The 27,593-nt window shown below is 35.2% G+C and overlaps 1 protein-coding gene across 2 annotated transcripts; it reads right to left on the reverse strand.

Moving 5' to 3' along the window:
* Window positions 1–988: 988 nt before the first annotated feature.
* Mettl4 (methyltransferase 4, N6-adenosine) lies at window positions 989–24,275 on the reverse strand. 2 transcript variants are annotated; one of them, XM_076837027.1, is made up of 8 exons: window positions 23,880–24,275; window positions 22,106–22,168; window positions 20,758–21,127; window positions 18,124–18,193; window positions 12,695–12,869; window positions 8,079–8,185; window positions 7,495–7,586; window positions 989–1,777 (listed from the first exon to the last, which is right to left on the reverse strand). In XM_076837027.1, the coding sequence occupies exons 1-8, from the start codon at window positions 24,273–24,275 to the stop codon at window positions 1,632–1,634; spliced, it is 1,419 nt and encodes a 472-aa protein (XP_076693142.1). In that variant the 3' UTR covers window positions 989–1,631. The 2 variants fall into 2 exon arrangements, with proteins under 2 accessions (XP_076693142.1, XP_076693143.1); XM_076837028.1 differs by lacking the exon at window positions 7,495–7,586 and having other exon boundaries at window positions 1,615–1,777.
* Between the last annotated feature and the right edge of the window lie 3,318 nt (window positions 24,276–27,593).

A 27,593-nucleotide genomic window follows, 5' to 3' on the forward strand; every position in this document is an offset into this window, starting at 1 on the left:
TCCTCAGCACCACATAAAAATAAATAAATAAATGTATAAAAAGTAATAACATTTAAAAAAATAATTAAAGTCCAAAAACTTGATAAGAATAGTGTTTCCACCAACTTTATGAAATCTATAAATAACATAAGCTGAAAATAATTTTGTATGAGGTTATGAGAAGTTTGGTTTATATTTAACTTTTTTTCTTTTAAATAACATGCTAGAACACTTCCATAAATAAAAGGTTATGCCCCTGGTCCCATCCTTATACTCAAAAAATGAACAAACTTTAAAAACAACAAATTTTTATTTGAAAAAATTGATAAACTGACAACTTGTCAAAAAGTCATTTCAGTGTAACATTTTACTTAGTAATAAATATGTGCAATTTGTAGAGAGTAGATTCTTCTCTAAAAATGCTATGACAGACATAATACACTGTATGATTCCATTTAAATGAAATTTTAAAAAAATAAAACTAAATGACAGCAAATCACTGTTTTCTAGGAGGAATAGATTGACTGTAAAGAGACACAGGAGTTTGGGGTGAAGGGAATGTACCAATGCACCCTAAGAACATCATGGTGGTAGGCAGACAACAGCATGTTTTCAAAACTCACTTAAAGTTATATTGGAAACTGGGGGATTTTATTACATAAAAACTATATCTCAATTTTTAAAAGGTAATACATAATCAATCAGCATGCTTTTCAATGAACCATTTTGGTCAAAATATTTCATTCAGTAGGGGCCAGGAAAGTACTCTACCACTGGGCTATGAGGTACAGCCCTTGCCTCACACAAACAGGACCCTGGGTTTAATCTCCAGCACCGTGAAAATAAACAATAACAACAAAAAAAAACCTCTTTTTTACTCAGTAGAGAAATATTTATTTGTAGAAAATCTGTAAATAACATAAGTACATTTTTCACAATTATACTGTTTATTTTTTGACATTTTTATGAGAAATATCTTTTAATATTCTTCTTAAAAAACAACCAAAGCTAAGCAGTGCTTGAGAAGCAACCCTGAGTTAAATTTAAAACTTTCCAAAACCACTGCATAAACTCAATCCACTGATGCACTAGTTGGCAGTGACTGGATGCTTTTCCCAGATGTAAGACTATACCAGAGGCTACAAATTCAAGTCAGACAGGGGCCAGGTAAATAGGTGAGCAGCACAGGCCCTGCAGGTTGATGTCAGGAAGGAGCACAGGCCTTAGCGTACCCAGAGCTTCTGATGATTAAAGAGAAGCAGAAATGTCAACTTCAATGTAAAATTTCTAATTTTTTAGAATGAGGGATCCATTATTTTTATAACATCATATAGGGCAAATCAATCACATTCAAATAAGCATATGTGGCCCACAGTATATGCTTTCTTAAGTTATTCAATAACACACCTCTTGTCTTCAGTCTAACATCTTACTTCTTTAATTGCAGAGTGTGTGAAATAATATGGAATGTAATAATAAGGAAAATAAAATCCATCTTAAAATTACATGAAGGACAGTCATTTTGGTCACTTACTAGAAGCCCAAATCTTACTTACATGTCTAAGCATACTTGTTGGTAGTAAAAGAAATGAATGAGTTTGAATGAAGAGAGGAAACACTGAGGAAAAGCTCTATTTTAATTAAGGTCAGAGTCAGCACCCAGACTTAAGAGCAACAAAATAATCCACATGTTGAAATTTGAGAACTTCATTTCCCCAACTAGTCCAACCTGGCTGTAAATTTCGAGCAAACATTTCCAAACACTTCCCATCTGGCTTGATGTAGTCTTTTAGAACCTCTGTCAAAAAAAAAAAAAAAAAAAAGAGAGAGAGAAAGAGAGAGAGAGAAAACACAAAAATTACTATTGAGGAAAGAATCAATTTCCTTTTAGCCAGTAAGAAAGGAAGGGATATTTCATTTAAAAAAAATAAAAGCAAATTAATGTCAAGATTTCATCACAGGCCTTACTATTTATAGTCAAAAAATCATTTGAAATAAGCGTCCTTGAGACTGGGAACAATACCAACAGAACTTTCAGTAGTCCTGATTTACTGGTTTTCATTTAGAGATCAGAAATGAGGATTTTAACACCCACGTAGATGACTTTTCAGTTTTCCGACACTGCTGACATATCCTTTGAGAACTTACTTTATTTTTCAATAAATGTAATCCATGCATGAAAAAGAGCTCTACAGAAACAATAAGAGACAACCAACTGTTGAGAGCCACAGCCGAAGGGGCCCCAGCAAACTTCAGCTGCCAGCAAACTTCCAGACTACCGGCTGATGATTGGCTCACAGCGGCCCCAGCAACATCTAGCTGATTGGCTCCTCTGCGGTGATGCTCACTGGAGATGCTCATTGAGCTGTTTCCCTGCCCTTTCAGACTACCAGCTGATGATTGGCTCACAGCGGCCCCAGCAACATCTAGCAACATCTAGCTGATTGGCTCCTCTGCGGTGATGCTCATTGGGCTGTTTCCCTGCCCTTTCAGACCACGGAGCTGCTCATTGGGGGACTTTTTTGGCTCCGCCCATGCGACCCAACCAATCGGCCTCAAGAGCAGGAGGATTGTGGGAGGAAGAGGCTGGGTTGGGGTGTGTGGCTTGTGGGAAGCCGGTGGTGGCAGTTGGGCTCTGAGGGTTTTTTCCTGAGGAGCTGTTTTGTTTGGTGTGTGTAGTTCTAAAAATAAAGTTAGTTTCTTTTGACAAGTGGCTCCTGAATTGTGCCCAGCCAGTCTGCGGCAACCAACTTTAAAAATAAAGATAAAATAAAAGTCTCTTTGTAGCATATACTTCAGTGAAATAGTAAATGAAGAGTTAGATACAAAATGACACATTCGCAACAAATAGATAACTATAGCCCCCTATAGTTAAAACTTGGTAGTACTAAAAGCATTCCCTCGTGTTCAAATTATAGATCATTCTTTTTTTTTTTTTTTCCTGTCCCAGGGATTGAACTCGGGGGTACTCCACTACTGAGCCACATCTCCAGCCCTATTTTGTATTTTATTTAAAGACAGGGTCTCCCTGAGTTGCTTAGCACCTCGCAGTTGCTGAGTCTGGCTTTGAACTTTCGATTCTCCTGTCTCAAGCCTCCCAAATTGCTAGGATTACAGGTGTGCGCCACCATGCCCAGCTATAGATCATTCTTTACCAAAATTTCCCCATATTATTTCCACAGTTAAGTATTCCCTATTTAATACATATTAATATACTGCATTAAAAGTTCTACACTACATTAATTATTATATTAAAAATCCTATTTTGTTGGGGAAAGGTACCTCATATATACGTTCGTTAAACAGCTGTGATCTACAATAAATGAAAGAAAAGAATACCACAGAAGGTTTTTTATTAACACATGCTCAGTTGGAAGACAGTTATTTAAACCAATTTAATTTTAATCATGTTGCCAGTTAGCTAGTCTAACTACCTAACTAACCGGAATTGGGTATAAAATAATAATTCAGAAAAGGAACATATTTAAACAAGTAAAAAACATATTTCATAACTGCTTTGTAAAGTTGTGCTTAGAAGAAACCTATCAAATTCCCTCTAGGAAAGATAAGGCTCAGGAATAATTGATATAGGTAAGATTTAAAAGACAATATATCAACACTTTAAGTTTCATAAAGTTCTTCAATTGCTCTCAGAGCAAAATACTTGCTTGTTTTCCTAAGAGTACTGGTTCTGTTTCTCAAAAATCAAGAAGGAATTAAAAATTTTCATTGTCTATAATCCAACTCAAATTTGGGCCGTGACAGCTTCTAGAAGATGCTGACACAAAGACTTCTAGTACTTTCACATTCATATAATTAAATGCTTTGAAACTTGAAAGAGAATGATTTCCCAAGTCTTAAAGGACAATAATCCTAAATCATTTTTTCATTTCCTTACCCATAAATTTAATGTCTTACCAGCTTCAATTTATATTTAATGTGGCCTAAGGTACAATGAAACAAGATTCTGTTTTTGCTTACATTGTTCAGTTTTTTGGTACAAAGATGTTAGTATCCCTATTTTGGAACTTTAAACTGAAGTCAATCAGTCAAAAGTGTTCACTATTCTGAGCACCCATTATAATCAGTGCAAAGGAAGAAGAATACCCATGTTTTATAAGTTAATAATCTAACAGAAAAAGATGGTTACGTACTTCGAGTGGAAAAATACAACCTAAACCATTTATTACCATCCTTTCTCAATATAATACATTTTTACATGTATTATTCTTTCTAGTTGGGGAAAAAAATAGAAAATCAGAAGTTTTACTGTTAATCACATTTGTTTTATTTCAAAACAAGGCAAAAGAAAGGCTAATTAATGGAAATATATTATTCCTACTAACTTTAAATATCAATTTAAAAATAAATGCAAGTATATTTGCATTTAAAATAAATGTAAAAATCAATTTCCGGGGCTGGGGTTGTGGCTCAGAGGTGCAGCACTGCCTTCGTACATGTGAGGCACTGTGTTTAATCCTCAGCACCACATATAAATAAAATAAAGGTATTGTGTCCATCTACAACTAAAAAAAAAAAAAAGAAATGTTTAAAAAAATCAATTTCACCAGGAGTATGACATACATAGACAATTACATAACGTTTTAAATGTTAAAACATACTTCCAACCAATGGAAAGAAAGCAAACAATGCATAGCCTAACATCACTCTTTTGCTCTAGAAGGATGAGGTAGAAGAGGAGAAATGGCCCAAACATCAGTTCGTACAATCTCATCAGCTATGTTTCACTCTTCAGATAGACACTATTAGCACATGACACAGAAAAAGAAGTGGAAATTTCTCTGATATAAAATATGAAAATCAAAATTGTAATTCAAATACATTTATTTCATAATTTTCCTACCTTAAATCCTTCAATTTAAGAATATACATTTGTAATGTAGGTTATAAGCCACATCTATTATTGGTTGATCTTTCAACAGGAGATTTCATAAATATATTATTTGAAATGGAATATGCTGCCAATGTGGGACTTCCTCTTTTTTTTACAACAGAAATAACAAATTAAAAAAATTTTCACAAAAACTTGGTGTTTCAAAGAAGCAAAAGAGGAAACATTTCATTTTATGAATGTGCACAGAAAGGTTTAAGAATGCTTAGGTAAAAGTTCTAAGCATTATATATAAAACATGTATTATGCAAATCCCCAGAATTATTATTTCAGAATTAAATAGTAACAATATGCTCAGAAATCTGAAAGTTGCTTTCTAATGGCTTTAATTTACAAATTTCTGTAACTAAAATGTATATAATAGCATGAACTAAAAAATAAAGTATTACAAATATTCCTTGTCTGTCACTACTTAACCAATATACGAGTGAGTCACTTAGATTTCTTTCCCAAAAAATATTTTTGTTTTTAAATGTTCTCAATCCAAAAAATATGTTTCTGCTGCTCTCTACTGGGAGTATGGAAGAATTGCATTTCATAGATAAAAGGCTACAATAAAATGCTTCAGTACTAATTTTTCACTATTTTTAAATCTTTTCTCTTAAGAATAATATTTAAATATAATTTTATTCTATTTTTTAAAAACTTATAAAAGTTTAACTATAATTTGATAATGAAAGATCTGGGTTCTTAGTTTGGGGATTTTTTTTTAAGTAAGATATAAGCCCTAAAATAAACACCAAATAAAGTTTGGTATTTACAAATGATAAAGAAATTCAAATAAGAATGATATATATTAGATTTCCTCCATCCTGTATAACTAATGTCAAAGGTATTTTTTTTCTCAAAGAACAGTACAATCTCACTTTTCACTTGAATCATAAATTTAATGCAGAATTCATACAGTCCAAAGTTTGAAGATGATGATTCACTGAGAAATCCTCCAAGTCAAAGAACAGATCATGACATAAACATCTGAATATTTCTCCAGTTAAGGAATGCAATAAAGATTCTTTATGGAAGTAATTTAAGTTAACAGAAACCCTGAGTGCTTTCAAAATAATTCTCCTGAGAATTTGTGTTCACTTTCTTACATTTCCTAACTTAGGAACTACTCCATAATTCTACAAAAAATAAGTTGCCTATAGTTTTCCTGAGTGGCAGTTTGTATACAGTTTTAGGTATTTTTTTGTTTTGGCTTGGTTTGGTTTTGGTTTTGGTTTTAAGTAGAAATCATCAAATAAATGTGTTCCCAAGTTTGATTATCAAATTCAGAATCTCTCAAGGATTTACATGCCTAAATTTTTAAACTCTCACCCAACAAATTTAGCATTTACTTCTATGTGCTACAGAATTTTAAATATATTATAACCAATCCTTACAACTCTGAAATAATTTATTTGTTTCTTTGTATCTGTCTGTCTCTTCTTGCTTCTCCATCTGTCTCCCCCACTCCTCTTTTTTTGGTTCCAAGGATTGAACCCAGGGGCACTTAACCACTGAGCCACATCCCCAGTCCTTTTTATATTTTATTTTGAGATAGGGTCTCGCTAACTTGCTTAGGGACTCACTAAACTCATGAGGCTGGCTTTGAACTCACTATCCTCCTGCCTCAGCCTCCCAAACCACTGGGATTACAGGTGTGCCCCACAGCACCTGGCTCGTCACTCTCTCTTTAAATGAGGACCATAAGGCAGAGGATTCAAGTAACTTCCCCAAGTATCACAGCCAGGATTAAGCCATGTCCAAAGCCAATACTTTTCACTAGTCCTAGCTGCTTGGATTTACTGAATGATGGACCCAACACTAAAGCATTAAGACTAGAGAGAACTTCAGGCTGCAGCAATGACCTTTTCCAATGTTTCAGAAAAGCAACATGTCCTCTTTAAAAACATAAAACTGAGAGTCTCTACCAAATACCAAGGGAATTCTAACCATCATTCTTTTTTAAATATTTTTTAGTTATATATGGGCACAATATCTTTATTTTGTTTATTTATGTTTATATGGTGCTGAGGATCAAACCCAGTGCCTCACATGAGAGGCAAGCACTCTGTCACTGAGCCACAACACCAGCCCCTAACCATCATTCTTAATACCACTATTCCAAGTTCCTGGTTTTAGAACAAGCAAGAGATTTGAGTATTCTGAAACCAGCATCATATACTAAAACCTGGTGGTAAAATAAAAGTCCCCAGATGAACTACATCCTCAGATGCCTTCTCAAGCCTTCATTCTGTCAAGGCCAATGATGGGGAAGCAACCAATAGTAAGGGGAACATGAAAAATGGTAAAACTGGGTGTTTTGGGGGTCATGGCTCAGAGGTGAGGGCTCGCCTACCATATGTGAGGCACTGGGTTCGATCCTCAGCACCACATAAAAATAAAATAAAGATTTTTTAAAAAATGGTACAACAGGAAAAGCTACCTAAGGTAGTAAGTTTAATCTATTCTCTACTGCATAAATTCTGCTATAAATTTTTAGAATATTACAACAATACTTACCTGATTTAATTTCTAAACCAAATAATTCAACTACTCAGCTCAATCCCTTTTTCAGTTTTTTTCAAAAATAATCACAATTCAATTTTATAAAAACATACCAGCAAGAGGTGGCTTATGAGAATGAAGAACACAGGGCACGCTGACAATTAATTTGTGATCTGGAATGGGGAGAACTTTTGTATCTGTATTCCTAATTAAAATAGAACAAGATAGTTAACTATATTTTAAGGAACATTTTAAAAATTCTATATCACAGTTGTACTGATTCTTTTTTCCCCTTTAAAATAGTAAATGATTTTTAAAAAAATTTTAGAATAGAATCAATGAAGGAAATCAACAATTTAAGAATTGAGATATTTCCTAAAATTTCATTTTCCATTTTTTATAATCAATTTCACACTAGATAAAACAAAAGGTAATATAAAATTTCATGTGCTATACAATTCATATTTTTCTGCTCTAGGTGATTTCTAGATTTTCAAAAATGTAAAAATTAAGAAAAATCAAAGATCATTGTGTTACTAATTCTTACAACCCTAAAACACATATACAATTTTTTTTTTTTTTTTGGTGGTGCTGGGGATTGAACCCATGGCCTTGTATATGCAAGGCAAGCACTCTACCAATTGAACTGTATCCCCAACCCCATATGTATACAATTTTGATACATCACCTTTCTTACCTTAATGGTAAAGCAGTTTGTTCTCCAATTCTTCCCAGTATAAGACCTTCATAAGGCTTTTTGTGTGGAGAATCTAAAGGGAACACAAACTCTCCTGAACTGGTGATCTGGTAGAAAGGAATCAACAAAAAAAGAATTGTTTTTTACCATCACTTAGGCTGAGATACGCTACATTCTTTCTTTCATATTAGGTATTTAAAGTCTGATGCATATTTTACATTTCTCAGAAGTAGCCACATTTCAAGTGCTAAAGAGCCACATGTGGTAATGTGTTGAGAGCCACAGCAGAAGGGGCCCCAGCAAACTTCCAGCTGCCAGCAAACTTCCAGCTGCCAGCTGATGATTGGCTTACAGCGGCCCCAGCAAACTTCTAGCTGCCAACTGATTGGCTCCTCTTTGGTGATGCTCATTGGCTTGTTTCCCCACCCTTTCAGACCTTGGAGCTGCTCATTGGGGGACTTTTTTTGGCTCCGCCCACACGACCCAGCCAATTTTTCGGCCTCAAGAGCAGGAGGAGTGGGGGAGGTTGAGAGGCTTATGGGAAGACGGTGGTGGCAGTTGGGCTCTGAAGGTTTTCCTGGAGAGCTGTGTGGTTTGGCCTGTGTGTTCTAAAAATAAAGTTCGTTTCTTTTGGCAAGTGGCTCCTGAATTGTGCCCAGCCAGACTGCGGCAGTAATGGCTACCATACTGAAGACTACAAGGGATTTTTTAAAATTCATTTATATAACATTGTTTTGGTTTTGTTCTGAGGATTAAATGCAGCAGGACACTCTATTGCTGAACTACATTCCCAGTCCTTTTTATTTTATTTTGAGAAAGGATCTTGCTAAGTGGCCCAGGCTGACCCTGAACTTCCAATCTTCCTGTCTCAGATTCCTGAATAGCTGGAATTACAGGTATATACCACTATACCAGCACAGTGTCATTAAATACTGTGAAAACTAAAATTGATAAGGAAAGAAGCTGGGTAGTTGATGAGACAAACAATACCCAGTACAGAGACTGGCCTCTAGCATTACAAGTTCAGAAATTCAATTATCATTTCATCCTGGGATGACCAGACTCTCAAAATTCATTTAAACCAATCAAGCTAAAAATATAATTTATAATAACAAATCCATCTCTTAATTAATAATGAAGATATGTATTTTCACTGTCAGAGTATTTATATATATTACCTATGAAACTCTTTATACTGAGCAACCACTTTACCTGAACAACCACAGCAGTAATCAGAAAGTCCTTTTATCTTTTCTCTAGGACCAATCAGACACTTCACCTCTCATGCATTAAAATTTTTATTCTTCAGACAGCCTTTATACTTTGTTACAACAAATGTGTAATTATTTAATAAGTGTTAACTACAATATATTGTTTTTGTTTTCAACTCTAGTCATATCATACTATTTCTTAGTATTCAGTTGAATGTTAATAGCAATGATTAGTCTTGGGTTTTATATATTAACATTTTACTGAGTTCAAGTTCAGAAAATGACCTCTTTCTGACTTTGACCCCAGTCTCTGACCATAACAAAACTATTAGTGGGGGGTCCAAGATGGCGGGCCAGAGGGAGGCAGCATTCTCTGTTGCTCCATGACCTGGGACTCAAGTAGTGAGAATATTGCTTCTCTGCAAGCAATATCCCTGCCCCCATGCAGGAATCACCATGCCTGTGCAGGGCTCCAGGCCTCAGCAACAGAGTCAGTCTCCCAACTACTTGCCCATCCCATACTACCAAGTACCTGAGCAAGACCATAAGTGGCACAGTACCCACAAAGAACTTTCGGCCACCCACCAGATCAGAAATCACGGACACCGATCCCATATAGGACACCCGGCAGGTGTGGACCCCCATCTACCAACATCGGGCTCCCCCTGTCGCCGCCATCTTGGGACTCTGCAGCACCAGACATAGTCCCCTACAGCGCAGTAGCCTGCCTGCACCCAGAATGTCACACAGTCTCTGAAATCAGCTGACAGCCACACATTGCACACCACAGAGCTTGTCTCTAAACTCATCATCCAACGCCATCACCCAGCTCATTTAAAGCAGGTGCTTCCATCGTGGGTCACCTTCATCACCATCTTCAGTGGAGGCAACTCCCAGTTCGGAACTCCAGCTGGCCAGATACCCAGTTTCTAACTCTCCCCTCTCCTAGCAGCCACTACCCCACCCAGCACAGTTATCTTAAACAATAAGATAACAAATAACCCAATCAACAAATGGGCCAAGGACCTGAACAGACACTTCTCAGAGGAGGACATACAATCAATCAATAAGTACATGAAAAAATGCTCACCATCTCTAGCAGTCAGAGAAATGCAAATCAAAACCACCCTAAGATACCATCTCACTCCAGTAAGACTGGCAGCCATTAGGAAGTCAAACAACAATAAGTGCTGGCGAGGTTGTGGGGAAAAGGGTACACTTGTACATTGCTGGTGGGACTGCAAATTGGTGCGGCCGGTATGGAAAGCAGTATGGAGATTCCTGGGAAAGCTGGGAATGGAACCACCATTTGACCCAGCTATCGCCCTCCTCAGACTATTCCCTGAGGACCTTAAAAGAGCATACTATAGGGATACTGCCACATCAATGATCATAGCAGCACAATTCACAATAGCTAGACTGTGGAACCAACCTAGATGCCCTTCAATAGATGAATGGATAAAAAAAATGTGGCATCTATACACAATGGAGTATTATGCAGCACTAAAAAATGACAAAATCATGGAATTTGCAGGGAAATGGATGGCATTAGAGCAGATTATGCTAAGTGAAGCTAGCCAATCCTTAAAAAACAAATGCCAAATGTCTTCTTTGATTTAAGGAGAGCAACTAAGAACTGAACAGGGGGAAAGAGCATGAGGAAAAGATTAACATTAAACTGAGACGAATGAAGGGAGGGAAAGGGAGAGGGAAGGGAAATTGCATGGAAATGAAAGGAAAACCACATCGTTATACGAAATCACATATATGAGGTTGTGAGGGGAAAGGGGGGGGAGGGAGAGAACGGAACAACAACAGATGAGGTAGAGAGGGAAGATGGGAGGGGAGAGGAGGGGGGGATAGTAGGGGATAGAAAAGACAGCAGAATACAACAGTCACTAATATGGCATTATGTAAACATTGTGAATGTGTAACTGATGTGATTCTGCAATTTGTATTTGGGGTAAAAATGGAAAAGCATAACTCACATGAATCAAATGTATGAAAGATGAAAAAAAATGCAACTCTACTATGTCTAAAATAACATAATAGCTATATTAATAATAAACATTGAATTGGTTATAACTTAGCTTATCTTTTTTATGTCAGGAGAGCTTTTATGGAATTCATAGTCAATATATTTTTAAAAGTATATCCAGTGAACTCTGAACTAAAACATTGCTTTTTCTACAATTTTTATTTGTATTCGTGTAGCAGGCAGCAAAATATTAAGAATCATTCAACCAATAAGATGGAACCATTTCTTTTAAAAATAGGTTCAGGCCAGACACAGTGGTACACACCCGTAATCCCTATAACTCAGGAGGCTGAGGCAGGAAGAATGCAAGTTCAGAGCCAGCCTCAGCAGATTAGCAAGGCACTTAGCAACTGAGCAAGACCCTGTCTCTAAAATATAAAAAAGGCACCCCTGGGTTCAAGCCTCAGTACCAAATACATATATATATATATATATATATATATATATATATATATATTACATATATACACATACACATTTATATATACATACACATTTATATTACATACATATATGTACATATATATATGTACGTGTATACACACATATACACTCATACACACACTTATATATGGGCTGAGGATGTGGCTCAGGGATTAAGCACTCCTGGATCAATCCCTGTACCAAAAAACATAAAATAAAATAGGCTCAGTAGTATAAAAGACACTAAGAACCTAAGTTAAAATTTAGTTTTCACTTTTAAGTTTCTTCATTATAGATCCTCTCGTTCTTATTATAATGGTTATCTTTGCTATTTTCTGCCCTCATACCCAGAAACAATAGAGAATAGGGGATAGAGGGAGATGACACAAAACATAACTAAAATTGTGGGTAAGTAAGTGGGAGAAGAGAAAGGGTAACATCCTTTATGTTTGGTGATAGATTTCCAAATTTCTTGTTTGTTGTCCTTTAAACAAGAGATGTCAGAGCTTTTAAATTTTTTGTTCTGCAAATTGACCAAATTATATTGTTATATTGTGCACATGTAAAAATATGTAACAATGAATCCCACTATTGTGTATAATTATAATACACCAATATGGTTTTTTTTAAACTTCATTCTGCCATCTCCCTGACTGACTTCCCAAGGCCAGCAGTTTGGGACTCTACTATAAAAAGACAGACTCTAAAAGAACAAATAAAAATTAATTAATTAAGTTTTTTTAAAAAGACACACCAAAAAAAGACATGGTAAAAGCATTGAGAATAGGCAGATATAGGTGTTTTTAAGCTGCAAAGCATAAGTTCTCATTAGATCCTGTTGAAGGAGCACAACAGTGAGATGTTAAGCATTAAAAAGTAGGTATTATTTTTATGTGACCTGTACGTCACACTATATTAACAAATAAATTAACTTCTGAACTTACTTTTACCCAATGCCATTCAGCAATTATCTTCACAGACCAAAAAGGATAAAGTTCTTCCTTAATAAAACGTAGATGCTTCTGTCTGTTGGTTACCCAAGTAACAACAAGACAATTTGGAGCAGCCAGTTTCGGAATAGGTATTTGCTTTATTTGCAGTGGTGATAAATAACTGTACCTAAAAATACACAGAAAAAATATGACCAAAATTCACAGCAAAAAAGAAGAGCAGGGAAATACTTAGATAACATTGGCCCCATTACAAGCCTATTCTAGCTATTTATTTGTGTAGCTAAATATGAAGCCAGAGTGCCACCTGGTGGGCATATTATTACCCAAAAGTAAAAACTGACTTCATTTTTCTTTGACAAAATTGCCAGACTGTATTGTTTTTTAATCATTTCCAATCACATAATATAACCCAAAAGCCCTGCACAAAATGCTGACCCCTCAAGTCACCTATCTTCTCACACAACCTCATCTCCTTTCCACTATATTTTCAACCCCCACTCCATCATCCTGTTTCTTTCTTCCTTTCCAATCAATTCCACTGAGCTCTGTGAAGCCCTCAGACTTTCATTTTAAAAGGAATCCGTTGTCTTGGAACCCACTAGCCATTAAAAGTAGAGAGTCTAGTTTATATTGACAGAACACTACTAGTTGTATGATACCCAATCAACTGAATATGCCCCCTTTTGCAACATCCAACACATGCAACAGGAAGGGAAAAATCAGTATCCTAATTCCATGGCTACTTCTAGCCCCTATCACATCCATCTTTGCATAAAATGTCCTTCTCTTTGAGACACATGCTATCCAGCTCTGCTACACTAATGCTCCTTACTGAATCCATTTAATCCTCACTCTCCATATTCAGTGATGACTTAAGCTCTGAGATCCTTCTACCTCACCAAGACATTATCTTAGACAATTTCAGAGCATAGCCCATATCATGTACATGCCTCAACTATACTTTATATAAACAAACAGAATTGTATTCACCTTATTTCAGTAGTCTACTGTGATGCAATAACCTGGACTTTACCATGACACTTGCTTCATCTCTGAAACCAATCACATTAATCTCTTGCCTCCTATCATTTATCTATTCTTTGACCTTAATCAAAGAATCCAGTGCCCTATTCCTCCCCTTTCAGTTTCTTCCTGGCCATACTTTATCTTCCACAGACTACCAATCACTTCATTACCTTTTCTCTAGTAACCTCAACTCCCATCCCCACCCACTCTACCCTTCAACCTCACAGTTCCTGCAAACCTTCTATCTTAACTCTATACCACATTGTAATTCAATTTTTTCAAACAGGGAAAATCATATAAAGACAAATATAGAAATTGGGTCACTAAAATTCTCAGTTTCTCAAAACTATTCATAATTCTACTAATTATCCTTCATCAAGTACTCCAGACCTCCAACACTTTTCAGATTTGTCAAAACTTACTCTTGGCAGATGAAGCTAATTCATATAACAATAAAAATAAAAATCTTTAGGTTCCTTCATCTGCCCAATCCTCTCTCCCTTCCTTTTTATGCCTTTATTTATCTATTTCTATAGAATGACTTCACTTATGAAAGTTTATCCCTCCAGATGGGTTCACTTATTCACGCGTTTTAGTATCTTGTCAGGCCAGATATCTCCTCCTTCTGTATTTCAATCTCTCTACTAGTTCTTTACTACTAATCTATAAATATGCTTATATTATTCAATTAAAAAGAAGAAAGCAGAGAGAAGAGGGAAGCCAAAGAGAGGAAGAAAAGCAAAGGAAAGAGAAGGGGGAAAGTGGGAAAGGAAGGATGGAGTAAAGAAAAAAGAAATTCCCTTAATCCAGTCTCCTTCTGTTTAAGCTAAAAACTGATTTTCACTTAGTCTTTCCACTCTTCCTCCTTTTACTCCTCAGTCAGCTCCAATAAGGCTTCTACTGCTTTTTCTGCTCTGAAAAAGCTAACTGGCCTCCCAACTGCAAATGCAATGAACATTGGAATCTAGCTCTAATGCAAGGCAACTGTACAATGTCAGGAATAATCAATCAATAGTTCTAAAATAAAAAAGTCAATGAATGAAAGAATTCCAACCCCAAGCATCCAAGCCTCCTGCCATCAAGAGCAGTGACCTTCCAGAAAACTAACATTTCCCATAATCAAAGTAATGATTTTAGTTGGTTTGTTTTTTTTTGGGGGGGTGCCTTTTATTTTTTGGAGCTGGGGATCAAACTCAGGGCTTTGTGCATGCAAAGCAAGTGCTTTACCACTCAGCTACTGCCCAGCTCCAAATTAACAATTTTAAATTACTAATTTTAGCCAGGCACCATGGCGTACAACTATAATCCTAGCAATTTGGGAGGTTGAAGGAGGAGGATCACCAACTGCAAGCAAGGCCACCTGGACATAGCAAGATCATGTCTCAAATTTAAAAAAAATAAAATAAAAAAGACTGGGGATGTAGCTCAGTGGGAAAGCACCCCTGGGTTCAATTCCTAGTACAATAAATAAACAAATAAATCACTAATTTTGCAATTCCTAGTACAATAAATAAACAAATAAATCACTAATTTTGCACAGTATGAAGACTGTCCAGTCAAAAATTTCAAGTGACGTGGTTTCAATAATTGCAAATGTCTTGATTGCCTTGATTTTATTTAATTGATGGGGGAGAATATATTCATATTCCCTCCCCTAGCTCCAATCTCAAAGCAAAATATCACTGAGCAATATGAGTCCTGTTATGATAGGAAATATGCAACATCACCTACTCTTCAAAGGAAACCCAACTATATATCTTCATGACCTTAGTTTAGGCAAAGATTTCTTAAGTACACCACCAAAAGCACAAGTGACAAAACAAGAAATAGGTAAATTGAACTATATTAAAAATAAAACATTATGCTTCAAAGACCATGATGACAAAGGGGAAAAGACAATTCAGAGAATGGAAGAAAATATTTGCAAATTATATATCTGATACGTAAAGAACTCATACAAATCAACAATTTAAAACACATAATTTTAAAATGTGCAAAGGATTTAAAAAGACATTTTTCACAGAATATATACAAATGATCAATATGGGCATGAAAAAATATTCAACATCATTAGATGATGCAAAAAAAAAACTGTGATACTACTTCATACTAAGTAGGATGGCTTTAATTTTAAAAAATAGGAAAATAAGTGTTAATAAAAATGTGGAAAAATGAGAACCCTCATTGTTAGAGGGAATGTAAATGGTACAGCCTCTGTGGAAAATAGTATGATCCTCAAAATTTAAAGGTGGAATTACCTTAGGGCATAGCAATTCTACTCCCAGGTATGTGCCCAAGAGAATCAAAAACATATTGCCCAGATTTAACCAAATTACCAAGTTTGAAAATATAAGTTCCAAAGACTGATCTCACCTCTAAAACCAACTGTAAATTCAGATGGTTTCAAAAACTAGCCTAAGCCGGGTGCAGTGGCACGTGCCTGTAAACCCAGTGGTTCTGGAGGCTAAGGCAGGAGGATCTTGAGTTCAAAGCAGCCTCAGCAAACTTAGTGAGGCCCTAAGCAATTCAGTGAGACTCTGCCTCCAAATAAAATATAAAAAGGACTAGGGATGTGACTCAGTGGTTGAGTGCCCCTGAGTTTAATCCCTGGACAAAAAGAAAAAAAAATTAAAATCAGTCATAGAGTTAAAGGATAGTAAAGACAAATGACAACTAAATGTAATGGATAATCTAGGATTTTATTTTGCTACAAAGGGTATTTCTGGAATGATTGGGGAAACCTGAATAAGTAACAATAACATACCAATAACTGCATCAATGTTAATTACCTATTTTGATAATACATTATGATTATGCAAGACAATACCTATATTTTTAGAAATACACACTAAAATATTTAAGAGTAACTTTCTCTTAAATAACTCATTTATCCTCAAGTAAAAAAGAGAGATATCGACACAGTAAACACAGAGAGATTTTAAAAAGTGGAAGGCAAAAAATATATATAATAGAACAGACACAAAAATTCTTTGCCTTGCACCTTTTTTTTTAAGATTTTTTTAGTTGTAGATGGACACAATACTTTTATTTTATTTATTTATTTTTATGTGGTACTGAGGATCGAACCCAGGGCTAGGCAAGCGCTCTAGCACTGAACCACAACTCCAGCCCTGTATCTTGCACCTTTAAAAGAAAAATATCCTGTTCACACAGTTCATAAACAAAAAGCCTAAGGAAGAGAAGATAACTATGGAGAGTAAGAAATTTCAGATAAAATTTAAGTCAAACTAGGAATTCTTTAATCAAGAAAACTGAAGAGTAGGAGGAAACACAAGTGAATACATTCACTAGAACTAAAGGGAAAAATTCTTAAAAATTTTTAAAACACTACTAAAAGGAAAGATTATCTTAGTAACTAACTGAACTTACCATCACAAGAGGAAACAAAAACTAAAAATGGATCATAAATTAAAAATATAAACAAATATAAGAATCAATAGAAAAATTCATTCATAGCAGGTTATTGAGGAAAATTGGAAATATTATGCACATATTTCTAAATGTTAGAATCAGATACAAAAGAAGGCAAAAAGTTTTGTCCTGTGACAATACCACCCAGGGTTATGAAAATAATCCTGAACTAGTTTAGGCAGTAGCTTTATAATAAGAATTTTATACACACACACACACACACACACACACACACACATATGTATATATATAGTTTGTTTTGTCTCTTGGTACCAGGGATTGAATCCAGGGGCATTTTGCCACTGAGCCACATCCCCAATCCTTTTTATTTTTTATTTTGAAATAGGGTCTCACTAAGTTGCTTAGGATCTTGCTAAATTGCTGAAGCTGATCTTGACCTTTCTATCCTCCTGCCTGAGTCTCTCTCGAGTGACAGGGATTACTGATATGCACCACCACACCCAGCAAATTACATTACTCTAAACATTCCAGTGCAGTTCAAGAGAATCATCTAATTAAGGAAGTTAAAACTTAAAAATTACTTAAAGCATTTTAGTAGTTACAGGTAACCTGTATCATAATGTTTATAGTGTATTAAATTAGAATGTAAAAAGGACTATAGTTTTTTAATATTTTTTTTAGTTATACATGGACATAATATCTTTAATTTGTTTATTTTTATGTGGTGCTGAGGATCGAACCCAGGGTCTCACTCATGCGAAGCGAGCGAACTACCGCTGAGCCTCAATCCCAGCCTATATAGGCTTTTTTTTTTTAAATATTTATTTTTTAGTTATAGTTGGACACAATACCTTCATTTATTTATTTATTTTATGTGATGCTGAGGATCAAACCCAGGGCCTCACTTGTGCTAGGTGAGTGCTCTACCACTGAGCCACAACCCCAGCCCAGGACTATAGTTTTTAGGAAGCATATCTAGTAGATAATTCATTTCCACTTACCTATTACTTCTTTTAACTGATTTATTCTGCCATGGTGGATCTATCACAATTACATCGAATGTTTTCCTACCTGAAATCAAAGACAATTTCAGAACCCTCTGTATATGAGTACTTTAAAGATGCAGCTCAGTGAAAGTAGACATAATTAAGCATATATGAGGCCCTGGGTTCAATTTCCAACACCCAAAAAAAATAAAAATAAAAACTAACAATGTACTTTCATTAATAACACAAATATGACAGAATGCAAAACAAGGTTTATAGCATTCATTCAAATATACTAAATTATCTTTAAAAATTAGGATTCCCCTTATAATTTAAGATCTCAGATTTTAATATAATTTCTCCCACTACTGTTTTGTTTTTGCAGTACTGAGGATTGAACCCATGGGTGCTATACCACTGAGCTATACCTCCCTTTTTTACTTATTTTTTAAACATTTATTTTTTAGCTGTAGTTGGACACAATACCTTTACTTTATTTATTTTTATGTGGTGCTGAGCATCAAACCCAGGGCCTTGCACATGCTAGGCGAGCGCTCTAAAGCTGAGCCACAACTCCAGCCCATACTTACTTATTTTTGAAACAAGGTTCTCACTAAGTTGCTCAGACTGACCTTGAACTTAGGATCCTCTTACTTCAGCCTCTAAAGTTGCTGGTATTATAGGCATGCAACACCATACCTAGCTCACTTCCGCTTTTTACAGACACTACCTACAGATGACTACAGCTCACTAAGCTGGATGCTAATAATTTGTAAATTCCCCATAAATCTTGGCAACCACATGACTATGTTCCTTTCAAATTAAGGTGACTTTTTTTACTTTACATTTTTTAATTTTTTATTTTGAAATTTCAGTCTTATATTTGATATACTGACCATAATAAAATTTTCCCATTTATCTACTAATTTCTTTTTTCCTTGTCCAAAATCAAAACCAGGATCATGCACTGCATTTAATTACCATGTCTCCTAAATATCCTCCAATCCAGCAAAATTCTTTCTTAAGTCTTTTATGACCTTGACATTTTTAAATGATAGAGGCCAGTTATTTTATAGAATGTCCCTCAATTTGGGTTTGGTATTTCCTCATAATTAAATTTAGGTTATTTATATTCAGCAAGAGTACCATCAAAGTAATGTCTCAGCACCTTATCAGAAAAATATGTGTTATAGGATGGGAAAATGGCTTACCAATATTACTTTACATAACTGGATTAAAGTATTATTGCCAGACTTCCCCAGTTTTTCCCTTATAATAGACAAGTATCTTGTGGGGACATACTTTAAGATCGTGAAAACATCCTGTGCTTCATCTTTTCACCCATTCTCTTGACATCCAATTATTATTATGGTATTTGTCAAATAGAAATTTCTAGTTCCAGCATTCAATCCACATTAATTAATTGTAATTTTACCGTATGGAGGAATGCTCTCTTCCCCCCTTTTATAAATATATTTTTGTAAACCTAAAAATCTCATAAGTAATAAAAGGGTACATTTACAATAAATATTAGAGTAACAAAGACTAAAAAAGAATGGGAAAAAATGTTCAAAGTAGCATGATTTTCTCATTAATTTGTTACCTTGTCATTTACTCTTAAAGAATTTATGACACTGCTACATAGATAACCACTTTTAAGTAAGATGGCCGGAGAGCAATTAAAAGAAATTTTTCATTAATAAACTATGTTGGAGTTGCTTGATAACTTAAAATCTTGCTATAAAACATCAACATAACAATAAACACGATTAAATTCAATTTTTATACTTCTTATGTACCACCTTTATCCGATTAAAAGTTACAACTTACTAAAAACACTGAACTAAGAATATGATACAGATTATTTAATTTAATACTAAAAATGACCCTCACAAGTAAGTACTATACCCAATTTATAGATTAGGAAATTAAGGCTCAGCTTTATGAAGTGAATAGCCCAATGACTCAGCTAAAATTCAGAATCTAATTCAAATACACGTCTCTGTGACTATGGAATTCCATATTTAAATTTTTTAGCTTTGTACAGGAAAATGTCTCAATAAATTTTAGACATATACTTGAACATTAGCTTAGCCTAAAAGACTAGGAATGATCTGGGAATATTCATAACTGAAGCATTTCTATTTAGCTGAAGAAATGTTAAAGAAAATAATATAATTAAATACAACTGTATTCTGGATTCCTAAGTACTGAAAACTAATTATATTTGTTCTCTTAGGGATAGTTTCTGACCCTTTGGTCATAATAAGAATATAAATTTAAAAGAAAAAGCAAAAATCAGCACATTAAAATTGACTTTGTGATACTAGGAATAGAACTGAGGAGCAATCTACCACTGAGCCTCACCCCCAGAATTTTTTGTTTTTTATTTTGGAACAGAATCTCGCTAAATTGCTGAGCCTAGCCTTGAACTTGGAATCCTCCTGCCTCAGTCTTCCAAGTATATGGGATTACAGGCATGCACCACCACATCTGGTGTAAATTCAATTTCAAAGAAAAATTATACTGGGAAAGGTGTTTACCCTATCATCATAATGTAGGCCCTTGTTCAAAATTCAGACTAGTTTTTAACTTCTGAGGTCACAGAAAAATTATCTTTTTCTAATAATAAACACAATAATTACTTACAGTTCAGAAGTGGTTGTAGACAAGAAATGTCAGATAAAAGAAAACTGCACTTTGGTGGCAAGAGGTATTTCTGTCCCATTAAAGTAATCATTTTTGTAAAACTAGAGTTATTTTCAACAACCCGTGAAAATAAATCCTGTTCTGTAACAGTCATATCATCTTCTCTCAAATGTAATGTCTGAAGTTCCATTTCATTCATAGAAGGTAAATGCTTTGCCATTTCACATAATCCTGACAAATTGCAGGTATCAAGTGGTAAAGTAATGGGTTCAATACACTTGTCCTGGTTTTCAAATAGTGGATACAGAAAACCACTTTTGAGACCTTCTTGGATTAATTTTAAAGATCCATCCAAAATCAGCTCTCTGATCTGTAAGAGAATTTGTTTAAATTACATTAAAAAGACACTGACATTATTATTATTTTTTTAAAAGAGAGAGAGAGAGAGAGAGAGAGAGAATTTTAATATTTATTTTTTTTAGTTATCGGTGGACACAACATCTTTGTTTGTATGTGGTGCTGAGGATCAAACCCGGGTGGCACACATGCCAGGCGAGTGCACTACCGCTTGAGCCACATCCCCAGCCCAACATTATTATTTTTTGTTTGTGTGGTGCTAGAGATCAAATACAAGCATGCCGAAAATGTTCTACTACCCGCCAGCTCAACCCAGCCCTAAAATAATTTTCTTTTAAACAATGAAATGCCCACTGTGCTTTGGAGATCTGAACTTGTAAATTTTATTTTTGATATATTCACAATCAAAAAGAGAAAAATACAGTGTCCTACCATCAACATTAATTCAACATGTACAAAACTGGAATTACGACCCCTCCCAAGCTGAATTTCAGCCCATTTTTCAATTTCATTTAAAGGCACTCCACAGTCAAGTATAAAATATTTATGCACTTTTTAAAATATTTTTTTAGTTACAGATGAACACAATATCTTTATTTTATTTATTTATTTTTACGTGGTAATTAGGATCGAATCCAGTGCTCACACATGCTAGGCAAGTGCTCTACCACTGAGCAACAATGCCAGCCCAGCATTGTTTAAATTCGAGAAATATCCCCTTGACATTACTCATGCTTTCATCTGCCACTACATCAGTATATTTTTTTCCTATGCCTTTATAATTTCTAAAATAGCACAAGTTTACATAAGTATGAAGTATTGATAAAAACTGATTTAAACCATTTTACACTAAAAAAGTAATAATAAGACACTATTAACTTCTAACTCTGATCAAAACAATTTTTAAGAACATCCTTCTTTATGTAACCCATTTATTTTATATTACTTCATATGAATCTTCCCATGTAATCAATGAACATTTTATACCTACCTTTGTATGGTATTCCATAGCATCCAATTCACCTTGATTGAAAACAACACATCTTTTACGCTTCTGAAAAGCAGATAAATTACAAAGTTATTTGCTATCTATTACAATATTGATATTTTAAAATATTTTAATATTTCTTTTTTCTTTATCACGCTCTATATTGTATATTTGTATATCTCAGTCTTCAAGAGGAAATAATTTCTATTGAGGTCAAAATCAATGCAAAGGGGTATGAACTAAGGAGGTAAGCTTAGTTCATACAGAGTTTAAAAAAAAAAACAGGGTGGGGGGTGGGGTGTGTGTGTGTGTGTGTATGTGTGTGTAAAATGTCACAGCAGTCTTATCTGCTATTAATAAGACCTAGTTCCACATGATGAGAGCATAATTCCAGCAACCATGAAACAGAAGTATGATTCAGCATGAACAATTATCAATATAATCTATCAGTTAATACATATGATACATAATACATAATAATTATTCTTAACTGTCTTCATTTCTGAGAGGCACTATCCATGTACTGTCATCAAAGGAAATTATACTGTTTCACTGTACTTTTTTCTTTTTGATAAGGTCTCACAGTATTGATCAGGCTGGTCTCAAACTCCTAAGGTCAAGTGATTCTTCTATCGTAGCATCCCATGTAGCTGGTTACTATAGGATGCCCTACTCTCCACTGAACTTTTAATAGTTCTTTATGATTAATCAGAGTTAGGTACAAATCAAATATATTTACACCATTGTATATCTAACATTCCATAGAAAAGAACATGTAAGATCATGCAACACAGAGCAAAGTCTACTTTTTACTGCTAAAACCCTAGTGCTTACATGGTGCCAAACTCCTGGAAGGCAAACAAATGTTTGTTACCTGAATAAATAAATGGACTTTAAAAAGTTTATATATTATACATTTTATAAAATTTGCTTTTATATTATTATATATTTTAATATATAAAACATATATTTCCACATAATTATATAATATGTACATATTATATAATTTGCTTTAGCATACCTTATTTCTGGTCTTGATAATGTTCATTACATATGTTCATCTATATCTTCCATAGTAAATGAGGAACATGCCCCACATAAAAGACTAAAAATTACAAAGTAATGTCTTTATTCTCAACTGCAAAGTCCCTCATAAATGCTCATTTGTCTGAATTAGTAAAAGTAGATATATTACTCACATGACTATTGTACTGAGATCTGACAATACTATATATTTCCTTTTCTGTGTCTGACACAGACGATCAATACAAATTTGTTGAAAGGAAAGAGAATGTTTTTAAAAAATCATAATAACAAAAATTCTACTTCAGGTACCTATAATAATGTAATAAGTTATATTTATTACTTCCCTTATTCTAATTTTCAAAATGCTTTCCTATTTTATTCTTTTCCAGTAAATTATAAGGTACAAGAGGGCATGGACTGTTTTTCTTGTTTTACCACACTATATACAATAGCACAAAGAAAAAGCGCAAACATCTGTTGGGTGAGTAATGAATGTATTCCCATAGCTTACCGTTTACAGAGCATTCATGTATAGAACACTCACTTTCAAGCCAATTTTGCTTACTTTTGAAATGTGCAATTTGGTCTTCTAGAATGGGAGAATGTTAGGAAAGCTAAAAATTAGGATATGCTAAATCCTTTTTTATGCTTTATTGACGCTTCCTTATACCTAATAAATCACAGGTATTTGAGATACTAAAATAAAAAATGGGGTTTTCTGTAGAAAAATAAATATTTCTTAAAACTCTACCTTTCCAATAATAGAACTGGAGATTTCCTTTTTAACACCATTCAATAGATCTTCTTTTTCATTACTTTGTTGGCATTCTTTGTGAACAGCTGGAGTTATATAAGGTTTGGTGACATTAAATAGTTCAGATCTAAAAACATATTTTTGTGGGGGAATTTCACAATTTCTTGAATCCTCATTTTCTGGCTTAGTGATAGAGTCAGGAGCAATAAGTGGAGCAGAGGTTCCAAAAGAAGATGCAGAATCCTTTTGAAGACAATCCAAGTGAACAGAAGAAGTGGACTCATTTTTATTGCAACAAGGCTTAGGATGCTGGTAAAGTTGATAATTTATCTTGTTAATGAAAGAGAGATGATCCAATAACCACCCAGGTAACAACTGGTGTACCACAGACATTCTTTTCTTTTAAAAAAAGTTTGGAAATTAGTAATTAAAAGTAAAACAAAACTTTGAATATCAACTTCTTAAATATCCTATACTTCAATAAATATAAACTTCATATACACAGACCTGAAATGCAAATATACAAACTGGACAAGTACGTAAAAAACGAATTTAAGCTTTCATGATATGTTAAAACATATAGCAGCTCTTAAGAAAAAAATGCAATGGTTTAATAAAATCTTTTAATTTCAGAGCTGATCATTCAAATTTTTCAGCCAGCTTGGCCAAAGAGGTTTTAACTTGATGTTATCTGGAATTCCAATTTGATCTTCCTTCTTCCTGTGCCTTACACAATTTTCTTGCTTGGTCCTTGAATCTAGCCAAAATGTCCACATGTAAGGAAGTCACTGAATTCCTTAAAAGATGAAAGTACACTGTTAAATGAAAGAATACTAGTTACCTAAGTAAATACATTCTTTTTTAATGAGATAACTACCTGAGGAGGGTCACAGAATTTCAAAGAGTTGTTAGTAGGTCAGGCCATTTTGTTCAAACTACATTTGCCACAGTAAATCAGCCCATTCTCCCAGTATCATTGCCCTATTTAACTACTGTATCAATGGAGTAATAGGGTTAAAAGATTAATCTAGTCAAAAGAAATGCAATTTTAACAGCACATAAAAAGCACTAAATCCTAGCAAAACTGCAAGGCTGAAGGTCAGATTTGTTATCAGCCTGAGCCCCTCCCCTCCAGTAACTAGGTTTTACAGAACTTCCTTTTTTAAAAAAAAAAAAAAAAAAAAAGAGTTTATAGTTCTGGGTATAACTTTATAAATCAAATGTAATAGAGAACTTAAAAGGGCACGGAATAAGAAATAAGCAGTTAACAGTACAGCCAACAATAGCATTTAGATTCAGATTTCTAACAAAGGGATTACTTGATCTCACAGAGCCTCAAAGTTATCATTTTTATAATGTCTCAGCTTATATAATTAAATGAGATAATCTATATGAAATGCTCTGCACAAAGCCTGACATACAGCTTACATAAATACTCATAGTATTGGCGATAGGGATCCTTTCAATCCTTGGTTTCCCCTTGATAGTCACCATGTGTGAGGAAGGAGATCGTTGCTTGTAAGATCTAGAAATTTAGAAAACTCAAACTCGGACAAAACAGGCTATATGCCCCCAAAATTACATGCTAGTTAATCACACAATTACTACAAGACCCGGCTATCCAAACTTTCGCTCGGAGATTTCCCACCACTTTCCAGCTTTTGGGCAATACCAATCTTTGGGTTTAAACTCAGGGAAACGAGGATGTCTTATTTTAGCAAGGTAATCCACGGTATTTTTTGTTGCCCTTCTGCTACATCTCTGATTCACATCCACCCGCCTCAACCGGTCACCCACAGCACCCAGGATTCTTCCGTGCTTCTAACAGGCCACCCACCACTAGAGGACCGCGAGACGGTGGCGAGCAGTCAAATCTCCAGCCAGAATCCTGGAGGCAGCCACACCAGTAGGATTCCTGGAGCCGAGTGCACCCACATTCGGCAGCCACTACGTCCTGCTTCACCATTCCCTTTTCAGAAAAGTGCCCGCCGCCTTCCCAGACTGTCATGGAGACACCGCGCATCTAGATAGCGGTCATGAAAGACACATCCTTCAGGGGAAAGAGGAAAAAAAAAATTTTCTAAGACTCAATGGGCGCCGCCATGTTGCTGTACGGAAAACATTTCCACGGCGCCCCAGAGCACTCAGCCTATTCCTTGGTGGCACGGGACCTTGGGTCTTTAGAGCTAACTTTGATGGTCAATCCAGACCTGGTAGAGGAAGCTTCAGAGAGCCCGCGAGGCGGAGAGGCGCCATCAGCACGTAGAGTTCCCGCGACGAAGAGCGGCGCCTACGAATTGCGTTACGCGTTACGTAAGCGTGATGACGTCAACCCCGGCGGAGATTTTTAAAATTCAAACCGTCTGGGCGGTCTGAGGCAGAAGCTCTTGTTTTGGCGGCGTCTTAGTATGTAGCGAAGAGTAATTGCACAAAATACAGAGATTCGTCCGCTGAGCCTTGTCAGGAAACTGGAAGAAAGGTAACTAATAACATTCAATTCTTTGTTAGTGCAAAAGTATTCTGGAGGAAGAAAGTGATGGAGAGGGGCAATCTGTTAGTGTTTGCTGCCGCGAGAGGCCTAGGACCGAACCTGAGTCCAATAAATTTAAACTAGCAACGATTTTTCCGGGAAGGAGGGAAGAAACTAGGGGACTCTGTAGAGAATAGAGATTGGAGCGAGGGAAGAGGGTGAGAAGAGAAGGACAAGAGAGGAACTGTTGTTGTGGGTATTGTAGCATCTTAGTGGCTGTGTAAGGAGGAAGTCTCCAAGTCTTAATCTTAAATCTTGAGAGTACATTTTAAGTGGAGATTTGGAGTAGACGTAGAGGAGAGCGGGAAAATGGAATAGATAGAACAAGTGTACGTGGAAGGAAAAGAAGTAAGCAACCAAAATCAAGAAAGAGTGTAATCAGTATAAAAGAGGAATGTGGGCCCAGAAAAGTAATAGGATGACCACGAATGTTCAATTTCCTGGATGCCAGGGCAGGATCTGAGAAGGCTAAGTAAGTAGTGTCTAATGCTGCAGAGTTCAGATAGGATACAATATTGTCAATCCTGAATATCCAAGGGGAAAATCTTTTAAGTAGATGTAAAAACAATGAGATGCTAATGTGTTTTGAAAATGGAAGCAGCTTATAGACCATGTTGTGGATAGATGACTTATCCTTTTTGAAGGGAACATAGGAATCAGAAGGACAGTGATTGATTATAAACTGTGAAACGATAGGTTAAGCATAAAGCAGGAAATATTGACTTTGGGAAAAGAAAACACAATAACTTCATTCTTTGAAACAAAAGTAAGGAAACGTTTTGAGGGGAATAAGGGAAATTGAGGTGGTTCTTAGTAGACAGCCTCTGACTTGCCAACAACAATGAGTGGTCAAGGTTAATTTTCAGGAATTTTGCTGCCATGGATATTCTTGTGAAGGCAGGAATCAGATATTATTCTTTGTATTTCCTATGTTACCTGACACACTCCCTTGTGCATGGTAGGGCAGTTAGTAAATTGTGTGTAGAATATTTTAAAATGAATTTAAATAGGTATTCTTTGCAGACCTCGGTGTACAGGAACAAGAAGGGGAAAGATTATCTTGAAGATGAACCTAGTTGTTTTTATATTTGAGGATAAAGACATTAATTATTGCCTAGTCTACTTTTGTTCTAATCTGGAACATTTTTCTAATACTGAATTCATGAATGTAGTTCATAAGT

Source organism: Callospermophilus lateralis, chromosome 17, assembly GCF_048772815.1.
Source record: "Callospermophilus lateralis isolate mCalLat2 chromosome 17, mCalLat2.hap1, whole genome shotgun sequence".
In the NCBI taxonomy this organism is placed as follows: Eukaryota; Metazoa; Chordata; class Mammalia; order Rodentia; family Sciuridae; genus Callospermophilus; species Callospermophilus lateralis.